Here is a 16,801-nt window from a genome sequence, read left to right as displayed (position 1 = left end):
CAATTCAACATTTTTTTCATAATTCTGACTTTAATCTCTGGATTCTGACTTTAATTTAGGGATTCTGACTTTAATCTCAGAATTCTAAATGAATTCTGACTTTAATCTCAGAATTCTAAATGAATTCTGACTTTAATCTCAGAATTCTGATTTAAATCTCAGAATTTTTACCCTTTTCACACAATTTAGACTTTTTTTCCACAGAATTCTGACTTTAATCTCAGAATTCTAAATGAATACTGACTGCTAACAAAAATGTTAGCATCAAGCCGTAGCCATGTCTGTTTTAGAGACTAAACTAGCTCTCTTGTTTTAATCAGCTTCTCCTCCATGATTAATGAAATAGCATCACCGGGGACCCCTCGGGAATGTAAAAAGTCACCTAATTCCATCATTTTCCACCAATGTGTTACCTGCCCTCTGAAACAACTCACATCTTTGTCAGTGAAGCTGAGTGCTCCCACATCTCTTCCTTCATGGTGCCCATCTACATTAAGATCCAGAATTCTGAGATTAAAGTCAGAATTCTGACATTTTTCCCCATATTAAACTGAAATAATATTTAAAAATCAGTTAACTTTTTCTTTCAGTGCCCCTAATCCTCTTCCGTAGAAACATCAGGTAAAACGGATGATCTATTCTTCCACAGCTGAGTATAAAGCGGTGATAGATGCTGCAGCTGCAGCATCAGGCCTGCAAATGTAAACAGACCGCTGAGGGCTGTTAGCTGAAAACCGCTGCCTGTTCAGGATGTTAGTTATGCCTATAAAACCTGTGGCCGAGACACCGCCGGCTTTGCAGCTCTCATATGGTGGCTAAATACGCGTTGATAACAAAAACACGAAGCATTATGTTTTACGAAAATAAAAGTGAGGAATTGTACACAGGCAGCAACTGCGAAGCTCGATGGCGAGCGGAGCAGCTCGAATAGCGGACCGTGAAGCTGAGCCTATCTGCGTTAAGCTAACTGGCTAGCAAATCACTAGCTAGCAAATCACTGCTAGCCGGGCTGGCAGGCTCCGCCGCGCCCCCTCTCTGGCCCCAACTCACCGATGTGAATGTCCTCGATATGGACGATGAGCTCGGCGAGAGACTCGAACTGCAGACCGCAGCCCCCGAACCTGCAGGAATTAGAGAAGAAAGAAGCGGCGGCGATGCCCGTCATTTTTTTTTTCTTTTTTAACGCTCGCGGGTGAAAAGAGTAGGGAGGGAGCCGGGATGGTGAACGAGCAGGCACAGGCTTCAGGGGGTCCGGGGAGGGGGGGTTGGGAGCGGGGCAGAGCGCGGAGCAGACACCGGGGCGGCCAGACAGGACAGCGGCGGACGCAGCTGGGAGGCTGGCGGTGACGGAGGAGGGAGGAGGAGGAGAGGGAGGCTGGTGGCGGACTACGTCACGATGCTGCCTACCTGTTGGAATCAGCCAAACACACTACCGTTAGAGCAGATGCGCACACATCCCTATAATGAATGTGTTTAATGACATCAGTATGCCAAGATTATGATGAATTTATATTTTATTTTAGGTTATAAGCAAGTAGCATCTGTTATTTACGAAAAAGGATTAGGGCCACTGAATTTCTGAGAAAAAAGTAAAAATTCTGAGATTAAAGTCAGAATTCTGAGGAAAAAAAGTCAGAATTCCGAGATTAAAGTCAGAATTTCTGACCAGGGATTTAATATACTTTTTATTAAATATAACATAAGGTGGTAATGGTAACATAACATTTTATGAACCTGTTCATAAAATGAATAGGCCCAAACCTATTAGCAAAACTAACAATGCTATTATCATCAACATATTCCTTTTTTCCCCTCAATAGGTCGAGGTTCTCTTGAGCAACAGAATTGTACCTCTGCAGGCTTTGGGCCTGTAGGTAGCAAAGACTATCTGTTGCATGCACAGCACCATTTACTTTTTTTTTTTAACACTGTTAGTAAAGATTTACATGTCGTGCTGATAAATTCATAAAAGACCTGTAACTACAGCTCCCAGTAAGCCTTGCAGCTCTCAGATCACACCATATGTAATATAATTGGATGCAACCCACCATTGAGCCTCTCTTGTCCTTTTGCTTACGGTCATACTGCGCTTTACAAGCCTGTTCTATCTGATCACATTCAACCACTCTCCACAGTCGCAAAGTGCTGAGGAGACAACAACTCTCAGCTCAGAGATGTTTCTTTGGGAAATTTGCATAAACCTGGTGGTGCTACATCTTCGCTGGGGGAGCTTTTAGACCACTTTCACATCAATCCTTGTGAGATTATATAAGATTGTCTCCACAATCAGAATCTGCACATTGCCAAGCTATGCCATGGACCACACCTTACCCCCTTTGCCCGAGGCTGCTGCTACTCATATACCCCAGTTCAACTGGATGTGCAAGTGGTGTACAGGTGCTAGTCATAAAATTAGAATATCATGAAAAAGTAGATTGATTTCAGTAATTCCATTTAAAAAGTGAAACTTGTATATTATATTCATACATTACATACAAACTCATATATTTCAGATGTTTATTTTGTTTAATTTTGATGATTACAAATGACAACAAATGAAAATCTCAAATTCATCATATCAGAAAATTAGAATATTACTGAAGACCAATAAAAACAAAGGATTTATAGAAATGTTGGCCAACTGAAAAGTATGAACATGAAAAGTATGAGCATGTACAGCACTCAGTATTTAGTTGGGCCTCCTTTGGCCTGTATTACTGCAGCAATGCGGCGTGGCATGGAGTCGATCAGTCTGTGGCACTGCTCAGGTGTTATGATAGCCCAGGTTGCTCTAATAGTGGCTTTTAGCTCTTCTGAATTGTTGGGTCTGGTGTATTGCATCTTCTTCTTCACAATACCCCATAGATTTTCTATGGGGTTAAGGTCAGGAGAGTTTGCTGGCCAATTAAGAACAGGGATACCATGGTCCTTCAACCAGGTACTGGTAGCTTTGGCACTGTGTGCAGGTGCCAAGTCCTGTTGGAAAATGAAATCTGCATCTCCAAAAAGTTGGTCAGCTGCAGGAAGCATGAAGTGCTCTAAAACTTCCTGGTATGTGGCTGCGTTGACCCTGGACCTCAGAAAACACAATGGACCAACACCAGCAGATGACATGGCACCCCAAACCATCACTGACTGTGGAAACTTTACACTGGACTTCAAGCAACGTGGATGAAGTGCCTCTCTTCTTTTCCTCCAGACTCTGGGACCTTGATTTCCAAAGGAAATGCAAAATTTACTTTCATCAGAGAACATGACTTTGGACCACTCACCAGCAGTCCAGTCCTGTTTCTCTTTAGCCCAGGCAAGACGCTTCTGACGCTGTCTGTGGTTCAAGAGTGGCTTGACACAAGGATTGCGACAGCAGAAACCCATGTCTTTCATACGTCTGTGTGTGGTGGTTCTTGAAGCACTCACTCCAGCTGCAGTCCACTCTTTGTGAATCTCCCCCACATTTTTGAATGGGTTTTGTTTCACAATCCTCTCCAGGGTGCGGTTATCTCTCTTGCTTGTACACTTTTTTCGACCACATCTTTTCCTTCCCTTCGCCTCTCTATTAATGTGCTTGGACACTGAGCTCTGTGAACAGCCAGCCTCTTTAGCGATGACCTTTTGTGTCTTGCCCTCCTTGTGCAAGGTGTCGATGGTCGTCTTTTGGACAACTGTCAAGTCAGCAGTCTTCCCCATGATTGTGTAGCCTATAGAACTAGACTGAAAGACCATTTAAAGGCTTTTGCAGGTGGTTTGAGTTAATTAGCTGATTAGAGTGTGGCACCAGGGGCCATCAATTTTGAACCTTTTCACAATATTCTAATTTTCTGATATGATGAATTTGAGATTTTAATTTGTTGTCATTTGTAATCATCAAAATTAAACAAAATAAACATCTGAAATATATGAGTTTGTATGTAATGTATGAATATAATATACAAGTTTCACTTTTTAAATGGAATTACTGAAATCAATCTACTTTTTCATGATATTCTAATTTTATGACCAGCACCTGTATAAGCGGATTGCATTGGCAATCACAGAGCTTCCACCGGTCAAGCTGGGGCGCTTTTCTGAATCATCCCGCAACTACTGGGCACTTCTGGCTGATTGGGGTTCCTCCTAATTACAACAAGTTAGCTGCTGTGGGACTTTTACTCCCTTGTGAGGCAAATAGAGTGAGGGTTTATAACTCCCTCTTCATGTATGGCTACAATCGGGCGCAGCTGATATGTTATCTCCCACTTTTCTGAAGACACCAACATCTTAGGCCTCATTACTGACAACTGCAAGAGTGCCTTCAGGAATGAGGTGAAATCACTGACCATTTGGTTTCAGGAAAATAAGCAATCGCTGAATATTAGAAAAACTAGGAAGATAATAATGGAATTTAAGGCACTTCCACACTGATCACAGCAAAGTTTCTGGTTCAATTGGGATTGGTTGCTTGTCATTTCACCGCTCTTGTAAACAACATCCACGTGGACTACAGGTTGAAGTCATGTCCAGCTTGCCTCCCTGCATCATCAAATAGGAGGAGTGTCTATTCACTTGCTGGTTCCTCTTCTGTTTAACTCACCAAAGACCTTATATTTACTTAGAGAGGAACAGTGGTGTATGTCAAATATACATTCACATTTCCAGGAAAGTCAATAACGTATATGCTTGTGTCCCTGGGTCCACTAGATGCACTCTCAGTTTGTATCAGCACCTGCTGCAGGACCTACAGCTTGATGACAGTCCCTCCCAGCAGGACCTCAGCCTGTCTAGGACCCAGTATCAGAACCTGCTTTACTGCACCGGGGGCCATAACACCCTGAGTGAAAAAAACATTGTCTCCAGTTGTCTCTTACCCCGTACCACAACCACACCCAGTCCCCAACTGGTTAAATTGAATTAACAGAAAGGTTAAGATGTTGGAACTTCCCTTCACTCTATTTGGGCATTGTTCCAATTCTGCCTATGTGATTGCTTAGAAATGCACCATTTTGCATCACCAACCATTAATTGGCTCTTGAACATGCCCTAACATGGGGATAGCATGTAAATCTCTCACTCCATTTGGCTTCCTTCTGTTCAGAGTGAATGCATTATTTAGCATTCCAGTGTTTCTGATTTCCTGATCCTGACCTGTTCTGCCTCTCATCCTCTGAGTGTGTCGGTTCCCATCTGTTCTCAGTGGAGAGAGTGGTTTAGCGTTCCATAGTGTTTCTGATTTACTGACTCCTTCTGCCTCTCAACCACTGAGCTTGTCTGTTCCCGTCTGACCAGATTCCCTGAACTGACTTAGGACTCATGGACCTCTGAACCAGCCTGTTTTAATCAGTTTCCCTAACCTGGTTTCGGACTCCTGCATATTTTCCTGGGCTGCAATATCTGGGACACTCTGAGCAGTGCCTGTTGCATCCTGTTGGAAGCCCACTGGCTGGATCCTACCTTGTTCTATAGCGATGGACTAAACTGTTAAACCAGAGCTTCAGTGATAAATGCTCTATCCACTGGTACCACGGATCCACAGCCCGCTCTGCTTAAATAAACGCCTATTTGAAGTTATCCCACTGTCTATTCTGCCTGAATTCTGGTTCCTCTGTCCTATGTTCTGACCCCTGATGGTGTCAGCTCCAGAGTCCAGAAGACCTGTGCAGAGCAGCTCTGTGACCCTGCAGATAGTTCTAGTAATGTGGAAGACCTCTTGCCTTGTTCCTGTACAAAAAAAGACTGAGCCAACAGTCCTCAGCGCCTATAGACCTGTTGCCCTGACATCCCACACCATGAAGGTCCTAGAGAGACTTCTGTTGTTTCACCTTAGCAAACAAACAAGGAACTATTAAGAACCCCTGCAGTTTGGTTATTGCTGTGGAGTTGGTTCGTTGAAGCAACTAGTACTCTCACCGTTCCTTTTTACTCGGCACTCCTCTGACTTCCAGTACCAGAAAAAGTTCTGACTTCTGCAGAAACACTTGGATGACTCTGCAGTCATTGGGTGCATCAAAAGATGGACACAAGGTTGAGATCAGAGAGCTGGTGAACCACTTTGTGGCATAGTGTGGAAACAATCATCTGTTCCTAAATGTGAACAAAACAAGGGAAATTATTTTAGATTTCAGAAAAAAACAGGAACAAGTTGAATCCTATTAACATCATGGGAGAAGAATGGAGGTGGTGAAGGAATATAAATGCCTTGGTGTTCACTACGACAACAAACTGGACTGGAGACGCAACTGTGAAGCTGTCTAGAAGAAGGGACATGGCAGATTGTACTTCCTAAGGAAACTTAGGTCCTTTGGCGTTTGTAGCAAGTAGTATGTTTTGGAGTTTGATCTCCTTTTCCATAATTTGCTGGGGGAGAAGCATTAGACCTAATGACTTAAAAAAGATCAACAAGCTTATAAAGAAGGCCAGGTCTGTTCTAGGAACTCCTCTAGAACCTCTGGAGATTATTTAACAAAGAATTCTTCATAAAGTGAAGAAGGTTATGGACAACAGCGGGGACCCTCTTCTGATTGTTAAACAAAAACAAAGCGTCTTCAGTAAGAGGCTTCTCCAGATCTGGTGCAAAACAGACCAATAGAAGATTCTTGATGCCTACAGTTGTCAACACCTAACACAACTCGATAAAAAAACAAGCCCTCTGGGTATTATTTAATTTCCCTTTTAGATTAATAAAGTATTTTTGAACTGACATAAGTAACAACCTTTTTGTAAAAATGACAAATCTAGTTACTTTTTGTTACAAGTTTAGCAACTTCATGTCAAAGCAGGAAACAGCACTGAGAGCTCCTGTGAGTCTCTCTCTGCTTTCCAAATCACTATCTCATAGGCACAGAAAGAGCTGCCATGAGCCCAACCAGCCTGATGTGCTTCCCTAATCTCAGTTTCACAGACAACTGCCTCGTCCTGAAAACCCTGCATGCAGTCAGAACAAAGAGAGCAGAGAGGAGACCTGGTCTGTTTTCCCACAGCTAATGTATAACGAATGCACAAAGCGACCAATGTTTCTGTCCTGGATCGCAAAGCAGAATATGGATATAATCTAAGTATATTTCTTCAGTCTTTGATTTTCCCCTCGGCTTGAAAGCATGTGCTTCTGATAAATGTCTTTATTGTAGAATCATATGCATGTAATGTGAATTCAGGCAATGTACAGTATAAGAAATCATAAATTATTTCAGAATCTAAGTTCAACTGATGTTGGTTTTCAACATTTTAAAAACAGGGCATTCAATATTATATTTTTGTTTCATAAACAAAAGAACCCGTCCTCCATTGGCCTCCACCATGAAACTTTAAAAAAAAGATCCTAGAGGGAAACTCTGTTAGACTGTGGTACTTCTGATCTTCTGGCCTGGAATCCTGCTCCTACTACGACTCTGGTTTTGGATTCTCCGTATGGATAACTTTGCTCTTCCGCATTTGCTGGCTTCTGCTCATCAGCCTGCTTAGCTTCTTTCCTGGAACTCTGGGGGCGGCTACCGCCACAGTCTTTGGAGAAACAATCCATCTGGATTAAACTACTTCCTCTGGGCTCAGACTGAACTCATAACCAGGTTAGTGACTTACCTTTTCATTACCGTGGCCCGTTTGAGTTTCATAGTCACTAACTTGAGTTTCCACATCTACAGAGGATCCAGTGAAGCTGCCCCTGCTGTTGAGCCACTGTGCGCAGAAGGAACAATAAACGGCTGTTTTGATAAAACTCTGATCTGTCTGCTGGAATTCTGGGTCCAACATTCTGAGTTTCTGACAAGTGCCTCAAGGAGCCTCTTTATGAAACTAGAAGGAAGTTATCCCACCAGAGATCTTTGGTTTGCTCTAAGTAGATTGGACTCCATTTCCATGGATAATACACTTTCGATCTCTGGTTTGACCTAAAGACTGAAACTCAGTTATATAAGCTGTACTCTCATTTTTAAGAAAGCAAGCATACAAGCAAAAACCAGAGAGAGAAAGTCAACTAAACATTCCAAGTGATGCCTCCAAACCCAGATTACCTTCCCCTAAGGTCCAATATATCTTTATATTTTAGATATGTGTCTGCTTCAATGTAGTTTTGTATGGTTTGGTAGGCTTTTTTAACGTATGAAATGCATGAAATGGAACTGAACTAAAGGAGGGTGTGCCTTTTCTGTCAGTCACAAATAATAAGCTCTTATTAATTTAAAACCTATCCCAATAAAAGCCCACCAAAATAGTGGCTGCCAAGATACCCTAAACAGCTGGGCTAAGTGTGCCCAGGGTGCTGAGTTAGTGGCACCCAAAGCCAGTGGTGTAGAGGCTGTGGAGAATAGATAGATTTGCTTCAAAGGCATGTGTCGAGTGAAATAGTTTTATACCTGAACACAGGGCTGTGATGATGCAAGCATGTACCAGTGATGTAAACCTGTACAATTTGAACTGCTGGTTGAATTAAAGATTAAACAATTAAACAAGGGCACTGCCAATTCCTGACTTATTAAGATTAATACACATGTGGCTTTCTTGACTGGCATGTTTTCATGTCTCTACTGATATAGAGTCAGTTTTAGCGTGCTGCATAAGATGTTTTACATCTTTTTTTTTCTTATTCTAATGGATGCCAACATTTTTGAAGATTCAACATGTGTGGCTCAGAGAGAAAAGGGAATGTCCTTCTAATCACCTGCTTAGCTGGCCAGACTCAGCTGGCTTCTGTTGGGTTTGTTAATCAAGCGTTAAAACAGACGGTCATAAAACTGCGATGATGACTTCAGCAAATAACCTTCACACAAGAGAACACACTTTTTCTCCTCTTCTTCTCCCACCTATGCAACAGTAGAAGAAGCAAATGTACAAATTTAAATGTTGCATCAAAATCCAACACAAACACACCCACACCCCACAAAAGAGCATAACACCATGAGAGAGCACAGTCCTCCACACGTGCAGAGTAGAGAAATCCAGTGACTTCATCAGCTTCATCACAGATGTGTTCTCTTCTTACACACACCCAACACAAACACTTACACACACTTGGTGCATTGGACCGGTGAGGGTGACGCAGTTGCTGACATCCGTTGCGCAAATTAGAAGTGGTCGCATGTGTTGCTAATGTGATCAAGAAAAGCGACACAAAGGGAGGGTTTATGGTGCATGACTTCATCTGACCCGAGGTCAGTAGGTGGTCCACACTGTTAATGTTCTCAAAACCTTGGCATTCTGTCCATCTTTTTTGGATTTACTTCAGTAAAAATCTGATGAGAGCTATTCTTACTAAAGTTACATTTTTGGATTACTCTATCCACCTCTAGTAACTGGTCATCATGCCACTTATGATGGCAGGCAAAGCGTTTCCAATATTTGACAATGAATCTTTTACTTCACGGGGAGGTTTTTCTTACCACTCTTCTTTGCAGACATGCTGCATTTCATACACACTGAAGGATCTTTAAACCCGAGTGCCCTGGTTAAGGGGTTCTTAATTCAACAATTGTCCAGGCTTTGACCAAGACACTTTAAAACTCTCATTATGTTTTGTTTGTCTATTTTTTTATTTTATTCTTTTAGATATTTAGAGATAGAATTACTAATTTTCTTTCGTTCATTATTCTGTCTAATAACCTTTAGTTTAAGGTCACAAACCGACGGCCACCAATTTTCTGATACAAAGAAAAAAGTATTGCTCTGTCAATAACATCAAGTTCATCAAGTCCTGAAACAGCAAATCAGCCCAGATAATTTTGTTACCCCCACCCTGCGATACTGTTACTATCATGTTTTCTTTTTTGAAATGTTGTAACTAAGATGCACAATTCCCAAAAGGCTTTCCTTTTATCCGATGTAATATTTTCTTGAAAACTGAGGATCATTTAAATTAAAATGCCCAATGAGATACAGGCCTTTGTGTTCTGCCTCTTTTTCTATTGTTGAATCATGAGTTTATTAGAAGCCTGTGAAGCATTCCTTGCTTTAAAGGTTGCTCTAGGTTGTGACCTCTGGTGTGAGCCATTAATGTGATCCTGGAGTGATTTTGTTCGGCTGTCCACTACTGAGAAAGTTTCCCACTGTTTCATGTTTTATAGTTTATAGATAACGACTTTGGCATACTGTAATTTATAAGACCGATTGAATAAAAAAATTTTTCTTGCCTTTGAATTAGTTTGAAGGAAAGAAATTCTGTTGAAAGTTTAATTATAATTAAACAAGTTAAGTGTTTTCTTTTATCTTTTTACAAATGATCCATTTGGGATCTTTTTTTTCCCCGCAATAAATTCAGTAATATTTTACTACTCATCTTTTAATGATCTGATACATTTAGCTGTAACCAAAAAATCCCAACCCCCAAAAAACAACTATTAAGGTTTGGGGAAATAACTTTTTCAAGCCATTCTATGCTAGTTATCATCTTAATGAATCACATAGTAGCTGAGCCAACTTTGCAGTACAGTTAAACTGATGTCAGTGAGTTTTCTTGAACTTGACCTTGGTATCATATTCTTACAATTAGTCTAACCCCTGGCTCTGATGAGGCAGCTCTCTGAAGCTTCCATGCGGGCTTTTAAAAGCCCCAGCAGGGTGAAGATGCCAGACGGTAAGTGGCTTGTGTGCACCCATGAGTTATGGAGGTAGCTGTAATCTCTGCAGGGGCAGCAGACTTCCTGGCTGCCGTCACAGGCTTCTTCAGGATAGAAGCATGACCCCGCACTTTGAAAGCACACGTGCTGTAAACTATCTCTCCTTATCTGGGCTGACAACAAAACACTGAGATTCACATCCACATGAAGGAAGAGCCCAAAAACACAGAATGACATCATAACAACTTCCTGTTTCTTCTGTTTCCATGGCACATGGGAAATTTGCATGCTTTAAATGATTGGTGGATGGTGAGTCAGTTAGGGCTGGTCCATTTTCTCTTTTCCCTTTTTTTTAAGCAAAACTACAACAAAACCATAAGCCCAGTGCTCAGCCCCAGCCTGGCTAGAGCTCCGGAAAGCCTGACCAAACATGGCACTGATGTTATTCAGTTATGTGACTCATAAGGAAGATTTGAACTCCTTTTATTTTTTAAATGCTGCAAGTTGCTATTGGGAAATAAACACATTATAAAACAATTAGGACTTTTTGCTAGGAATAAAACAAAGGCACTTTGTTAAAGGGAACATCTTGGTTAGATTATATATCACAAAGCATTTATGACAACAACAACATATTATTGATGATTAATAATCATGTGTATATTAACTGAGTGACAAAATCCAAACTGTCGTTGTTACATAAATATACCTTTTTTGCATAATTATAACTACAATGCAAATGTCCCTTTTTCTTCCTTTGTCAGGTTTAACCATTTTGAAAAAGAGAGCAATGAAGCAGAATTATACAGAGAAATAAATGTGATTGATCTACTTTATTTAATGTGAAACAGTAGTTGCACACCAACTTTTTGCTTTCACTGCAATCTAAAATGTGTTAACTCAAAACAAAGAAGTTGCTTCACTTCAACACTTCTGAGTCATTTCCCCTCAAAACTATCAGATAAAGCTCAGGGGTTTAATCCAGAAGTTTGTGGAGTACTAAAAGTATCTAATTTTTTGGGATACTCTGTTTGATGTTTGAAAATAATGTCATTTGTGTTTAAATAGGGAACTAGATATAGGGGGTAGGCTCCATTGCTATGTGAAATTAATTTCTCCTTAAATATATTCTGTTCCCCTCAACTTCTTGCAGGTTACATATTGCTATTTTATGTTTAACGGGCAGCGGGGAGTTATCAGAAGTTGCTTGAACGCAGCAATCACACAACCCTTGTGAACCCATAGCACCTTCTGTGCAACAGATTTAATTATTTTAGGATTATAAATTCCTTTATACCATTAATTTTAACATAAAGTCATACCTGTCTCACAGTAAGAAACTTTAACAATAGCAAGTATTTGTTGCTTTAATTTGTGAACTTATGCCTCATTTTTTATTTTAGGACAACTTAAACTTAAATCGACTCATTCAACTCAGTCAAGTAAAGTTGAACCTGCAAATACGCAAATATTTATATCGTACAAATAAATCAATCTAGGAATCTATCATAGTATTATCACGTTCTCTGAGAACATCAAATAATAATGTTTGAAACAAGAAGCTACACTTACATCGATCCAACAGATGTAAATCATTCTCTTAGTAGCTAAGGATGCTAAAATAGGTTCAAAAGATATTTAATTTCTTTTTTTACTGTACCTGATGTTTGCAGCCAGTCCATGGTTCTCTCACATACCTGTTTTTTTAGACATATTAAATACTAATGTAGGATTAAGTCCCTAACAGAGACAATCTGTCTTCAAATGAGAAAAAGCTCTTACGATATTTAACATTTAAAGATGGAAACTGAAAATGAATAACCTAAAATGCCAATTTTTAAGAATGTAAAGAGATAGACTTTTTATTTTATATCCCTCTTTGGTATGAAATCATTTAATGAGTTGTGGTATGGAGTGATCTTTTCATGAAAAGTGTCTTACCTCAGATTAATCTTTATTTTGTGGAAAAGCTGCTTTGATTGGAAATATGGGAGAAAAATTTAAATTTTATAGGGTATCAAAATCTTATATAGGGAAATATATCCACTCTGCTGAGATCAGAAAGTTATTGGAACATTGCTTGTCTAAATTCTCAGTGTTTTTGTCATTGGTGGTTTTTTTTGCTTGTTTTTTTTTTTACTCTAGACTTTAATTTTTTTCTAATCTTTTTGCTGCTGTAAACACCAGAATTTCCCCATTTTGGGGATTTTCTATTCTATTCTATTCTAAAATACTATTGAGACTCTGTCTTTTTCTTTTAAAAGAGGCCTGTTTAACAATGCACAATATTCCTCAAATGGACACATGCAAGACAAGACTAAAGAATATCCAATAAAAATGGAAACACGGAAACAACCATTCTTTCTCCTTAAAATAATATGCTGGATTTGTTCCAAACAGATGCGGACTTGCACCATACAACCACAGGGTCTTCTGCAGGTAAATTAAATGCAATAAAGGCCTGAGCAGAGGCTGACCTATAGGAAGCTAGATGCAGATCTTATAGTGACAGTGGTAGTACAAGTTTTGTTTTTGCCCAGGTTAATTTGTGGAGAGTCAATGCCATCCAGCTAGGCAAGGTGATGTAAAATGTAGGGTAAGAGGTTTACATCCTGTGGTGGAAATAAGCAACCCATGATATACAACATCTAAAAAAGATCTAAACAGGGTCACTCATACAAATGTTATTGTAATCGGTATAAGGTTAAAGGGATCTTTCTCAATGAATGAACCATAACATTTTAATGTTGTTGTTTCCAAATCCTATTAAATATGGAATCTGAAAGGAACATTTTTCTCAGTAAAATAGCAATACATTTATAGCTGGACATACATTTTCACATTGTGAGGGTAAAATAACTACATCTTATTTTCCTTTAAAAATTCCACCCCAAGCATTAATATGACTAAATTACTTCAAATGTAACCAGCAGATAATCAAACATGAGGAAAAATGCCATCGTATGACAATAGTTACCTGTGTCATTGTCATTTTTGCCTTTATTTTACTGAAAATAATCAGAGGTGTTGGGCCTAACACAAAGCTATGGGGGACAACTTATGCAACATTCAGACAACGGGAAAAATCTACTTCTAAAATCCCCATTGCTTGTTCTGAATGACGCTAGCGTTAAATATCATAGTCTACAGTTTCAATTACTTTGCCAAAGTTTTAAAATGTTAAGCCCAGCAGTTACATCTAATACATCTCTAAATTCAGTTGAAAGTATTGGTGGAAGGTTTCATAGTGCTAATCCACTTCCTAAACCCAGACAGATGGAGGGATTAATGTGTTCTTCGTTGGTCATTTAGAGGTTTCTTGGGCAGCTAATGTATGAGGTTTTATAAATATAATTAGAATTATAAAATACAATAATTGTAAGGTCTAATTCCATAATTTAAATGTTTACAAGTATTTCCCTTTGGCTTATTATTAATATTATTATCTATATATTATTATATATTATATTATTATCTAAATAGCCTTTAATCAAGCTGAAATCCATGATGCGTGGTTTGAATACTAAACGGGAGATTTAATGAATAGTAAAAGTTACTTTTTCACAAGCATGACTAAAAGCAAATACTTTCCGTCTGCTTAAGGGCTTCAGATAAGACAGTATTTTAGATCACTCCAGAACATTTAGGTCAACTATAACGTGTGAACGTTAGTATTAATGTTTAACACAGAATATAAACCTAGCTATGGCTGATCTTAATACTTATCATTCTCTCAATAGGTATTTTAGTCAGTAGAGGTCGGGTTATTGTTTTGTTTACTCCATATCTGTGAAGTCATCACAGATATGTCAGTCATCCAGGTCATGGTCAGGGTTGAAAAGTTCAGTTTAGGGAACTACATGTGAAGTTTTCTAGAAGACGTTTTGCCTCTAATCCAAGTGGCTTCCTCTGTTCCAACTGATGGGGAGCATTAATATAAAATACTGTGGGTGTAACAAAGAATTGAGGGAAAAACAAAATGTTTCGAGGACCCAAATGCAGAGATGAGGTGGCAGAGGTGAGTTTTGCTGATTGATTTAATAAGGTTTCCACAGGCAACTGGAGCAAAGCCAGGTAAATAAATTGTTATTATTATAACTTTGTGCAAAGAGACAACAAAGCAATGAGGAATTGAAGAGGTGTTGTGTATATATGGGGAACAGAACAAAGCATTGGCTAATGAGCCGATATGGAGCAGGTGTGAATAGAGGTAACTTGAAGGGAGCCAATGGGAAAGGAAACAGGCACAAGGGGGCAACAGAGAGTAGCTCAAGAAAACAACTACAATGGCAAAGAATAACCAAAAAAAGCTAAAAAATAAACCTAAACAGAGGGAACCCTATCAAAAGGTTACTAAACCAGTAGAAGGGATCAGAGCCACCTTTTGTCTTTCCCCTAATTCTTTGTTACACCTACAGTATATTGATCCCAGTGCTCCCTGTCATCAGTTAGACCCAAGGAAGCGTGTTTGATAAAAGGTCTTCTAGAAAACAACACATCCTGTTGCCTAAACTGAACTTTTTAAGCTACCGGTATATTTACTCCCTGCGCCTTAAATATTTTAGCTATATTTAAACTTTTTCATTCTGCTGTTGTTGATTGCGATAGCAGCTACACTAATCCCTGACCACAGCATGATCTAACTGTCCTGGCTGCACAGTTTCCTGCTGCAAGCAATGAGTCACTTTACAATGTTGTGTTCATGGATGGTTCAAGACAGGGGCCAACAGGGGCCAGTGTCCCTGCAGAAAAGAGGCTGTCCCCTGTAAAATGCAAAAACTGAAAGTCAAGTAAGGTTACTGTCCCTTGATGTGAGCAGGTCAGTAACACAACTTTTCAATTGAATAGGATGGTTTTTGTTTAAAATAAGAAAAAAAAAAGTATCTTATTTCAAATTAATCATCTTGCTGGTGAACATTCTCAGTCACCCCTGTCATAGTCATTCCAAAAAACAAAAAAGAAGTTAAAAACAAAACCACTGGACTCCAGAAAGCTTTCTTGATAATTATCTTATTTTAAGAGAAAAAAAACACCTCTCCTCCCTCAGATATCCTATTTATTTGCCTATTCAAATTAAGGGCAAAAACACATATTTCTAAGGCGTTTTTACTTACTTAAATCAGTTTTTGTGGTTTTTAAATAAATTCCTTATGGTGATATCCACTAAATGACTTAAATAGTTCACCTTTTCAATTTACTTTAACAATTATTTAGATAAATCAGTAAACTCTTAGCTCCAGCTGTATTAAAGATTATTAAAGGAGCTAGATGGGGGGCCAGGAGTGGCCAAGGCCACCCTTAGCCAATCATTGGCCACCCCTGTGGCCACACCTACCATTTTTTCTCTCAAGTAGAACATTCAAAACTATTTAATTTTATATATAATAACAATTACTTGACAACAAAAACACTGTGGTTAATTATGCACATCAATATCCCAACATAAGAGATTATAAGTACAGAATTCATGCTCTTTCAGAACTAGATTTTGTTTTATATGCCATAAAGAGAAAATGATGTGTCTCTGCATATATACTATTAATAACTATTTTAACAAAAACGTATTAAATTATCAATTTATGTAGATATTAATACTTGTAAATATCAATTTAATGCAGAATGATATTGATAAAAGTAGGTAAGTAATGACGATGGAAAAGATGCTCACTCCAGAACTCAAACCTGAAAGAATTTTATCCGACATATGTTGACGGATGTTTAAATATTTGTTTGGAAAGGCTGCAGGAAACTATAGTTTGCGTTTAGAAAATATGGATGTTGTGCTTGTTCTTGTTGGAACAGTGTAGATTGACCCTGAGGTTCTGGTTCTGGTGCCTGGCTCCCCTTTTCTGGCTACGCCTCTGATTCACAGTTATTTATTTATTTATTTTTTTATATTGAACTAAAAAATATATTTACATTTTCAAGTAGGAATCACCACATTCTTTCTTACATAAAAGAAGCCAACATATATTATAAACTTAAATATTGCAAGGCAACAGAGATAAATAAATAAATAAACTGGCAGTACTATTACAACCAAAGGAAACATACAAAGCTTAAGAAAAAAAGAAACATTTAAAAGAGACAGCCTCATTCTACTACAAGACAGTTCCTTACATCACGTTAACTTTAGCATCTGCTGATCAAAACCCAGAAATTTTGACATGTCACTACATAGTTTTGGTATATGTCCATATTTGTCAGCTTGATTCACATTTATTATTTCAGTTAAAATGCACTCTTGCCCTGATTTTCTTTTTCTTACTTTTTTGGTTATC

At 38.8% G+C, this 16,801-nt stretch overlaps 1 protein-coding gene across 1 annotated transcript in view; it reads right to left on the bottom strand.

Moving 5' to 3' along the window:
* The window catches only part of jazf1a (JAZF zinc finger 1a), a 31,908-nt gene extending 30,575 nt beyond the window's left edge, over window positions 1-1,333 (bottom strand). Inside the window, exon 1 of the mRNA XM_038279200.1 lies at window positions 1,051-1,333. Within this exon, the coding sequence (XP_038135128.1) occupies window positions 1,051-1,165 (115 nt within the window). The 5' untranslated portion in view covers window positions 1,166-1,333. The remainder of the gene's footprint in view (window positions 1-1,050) is intronic.
* Window positions 1,334-16,801: the final 15,468 nt, after the last annotated feature.

The sequence above is a fragment of the Cyprinodon tularosa genome, unplaced genomic scaffold (genome assembly GCF_016077235.1).
Source record: "Cyprinodon tularosa strain WSP-4 unplaced genomic scaffold, ASM1607723v1 ctg149, whole genome shotgun sequence".
Lineage (NCBI taxonomy): Eukaryota > Metazoa > Chordata > Actinopteri > Cyprinodontiformes > Cyprinodontidae > Cyprinodon > Cyprinodon tularosa.
The sequence above is the reverse complement of the archived record's forward strand: the minus strand, read 5'-3'. Positions and strand labels throughout refer to the sequence as shown.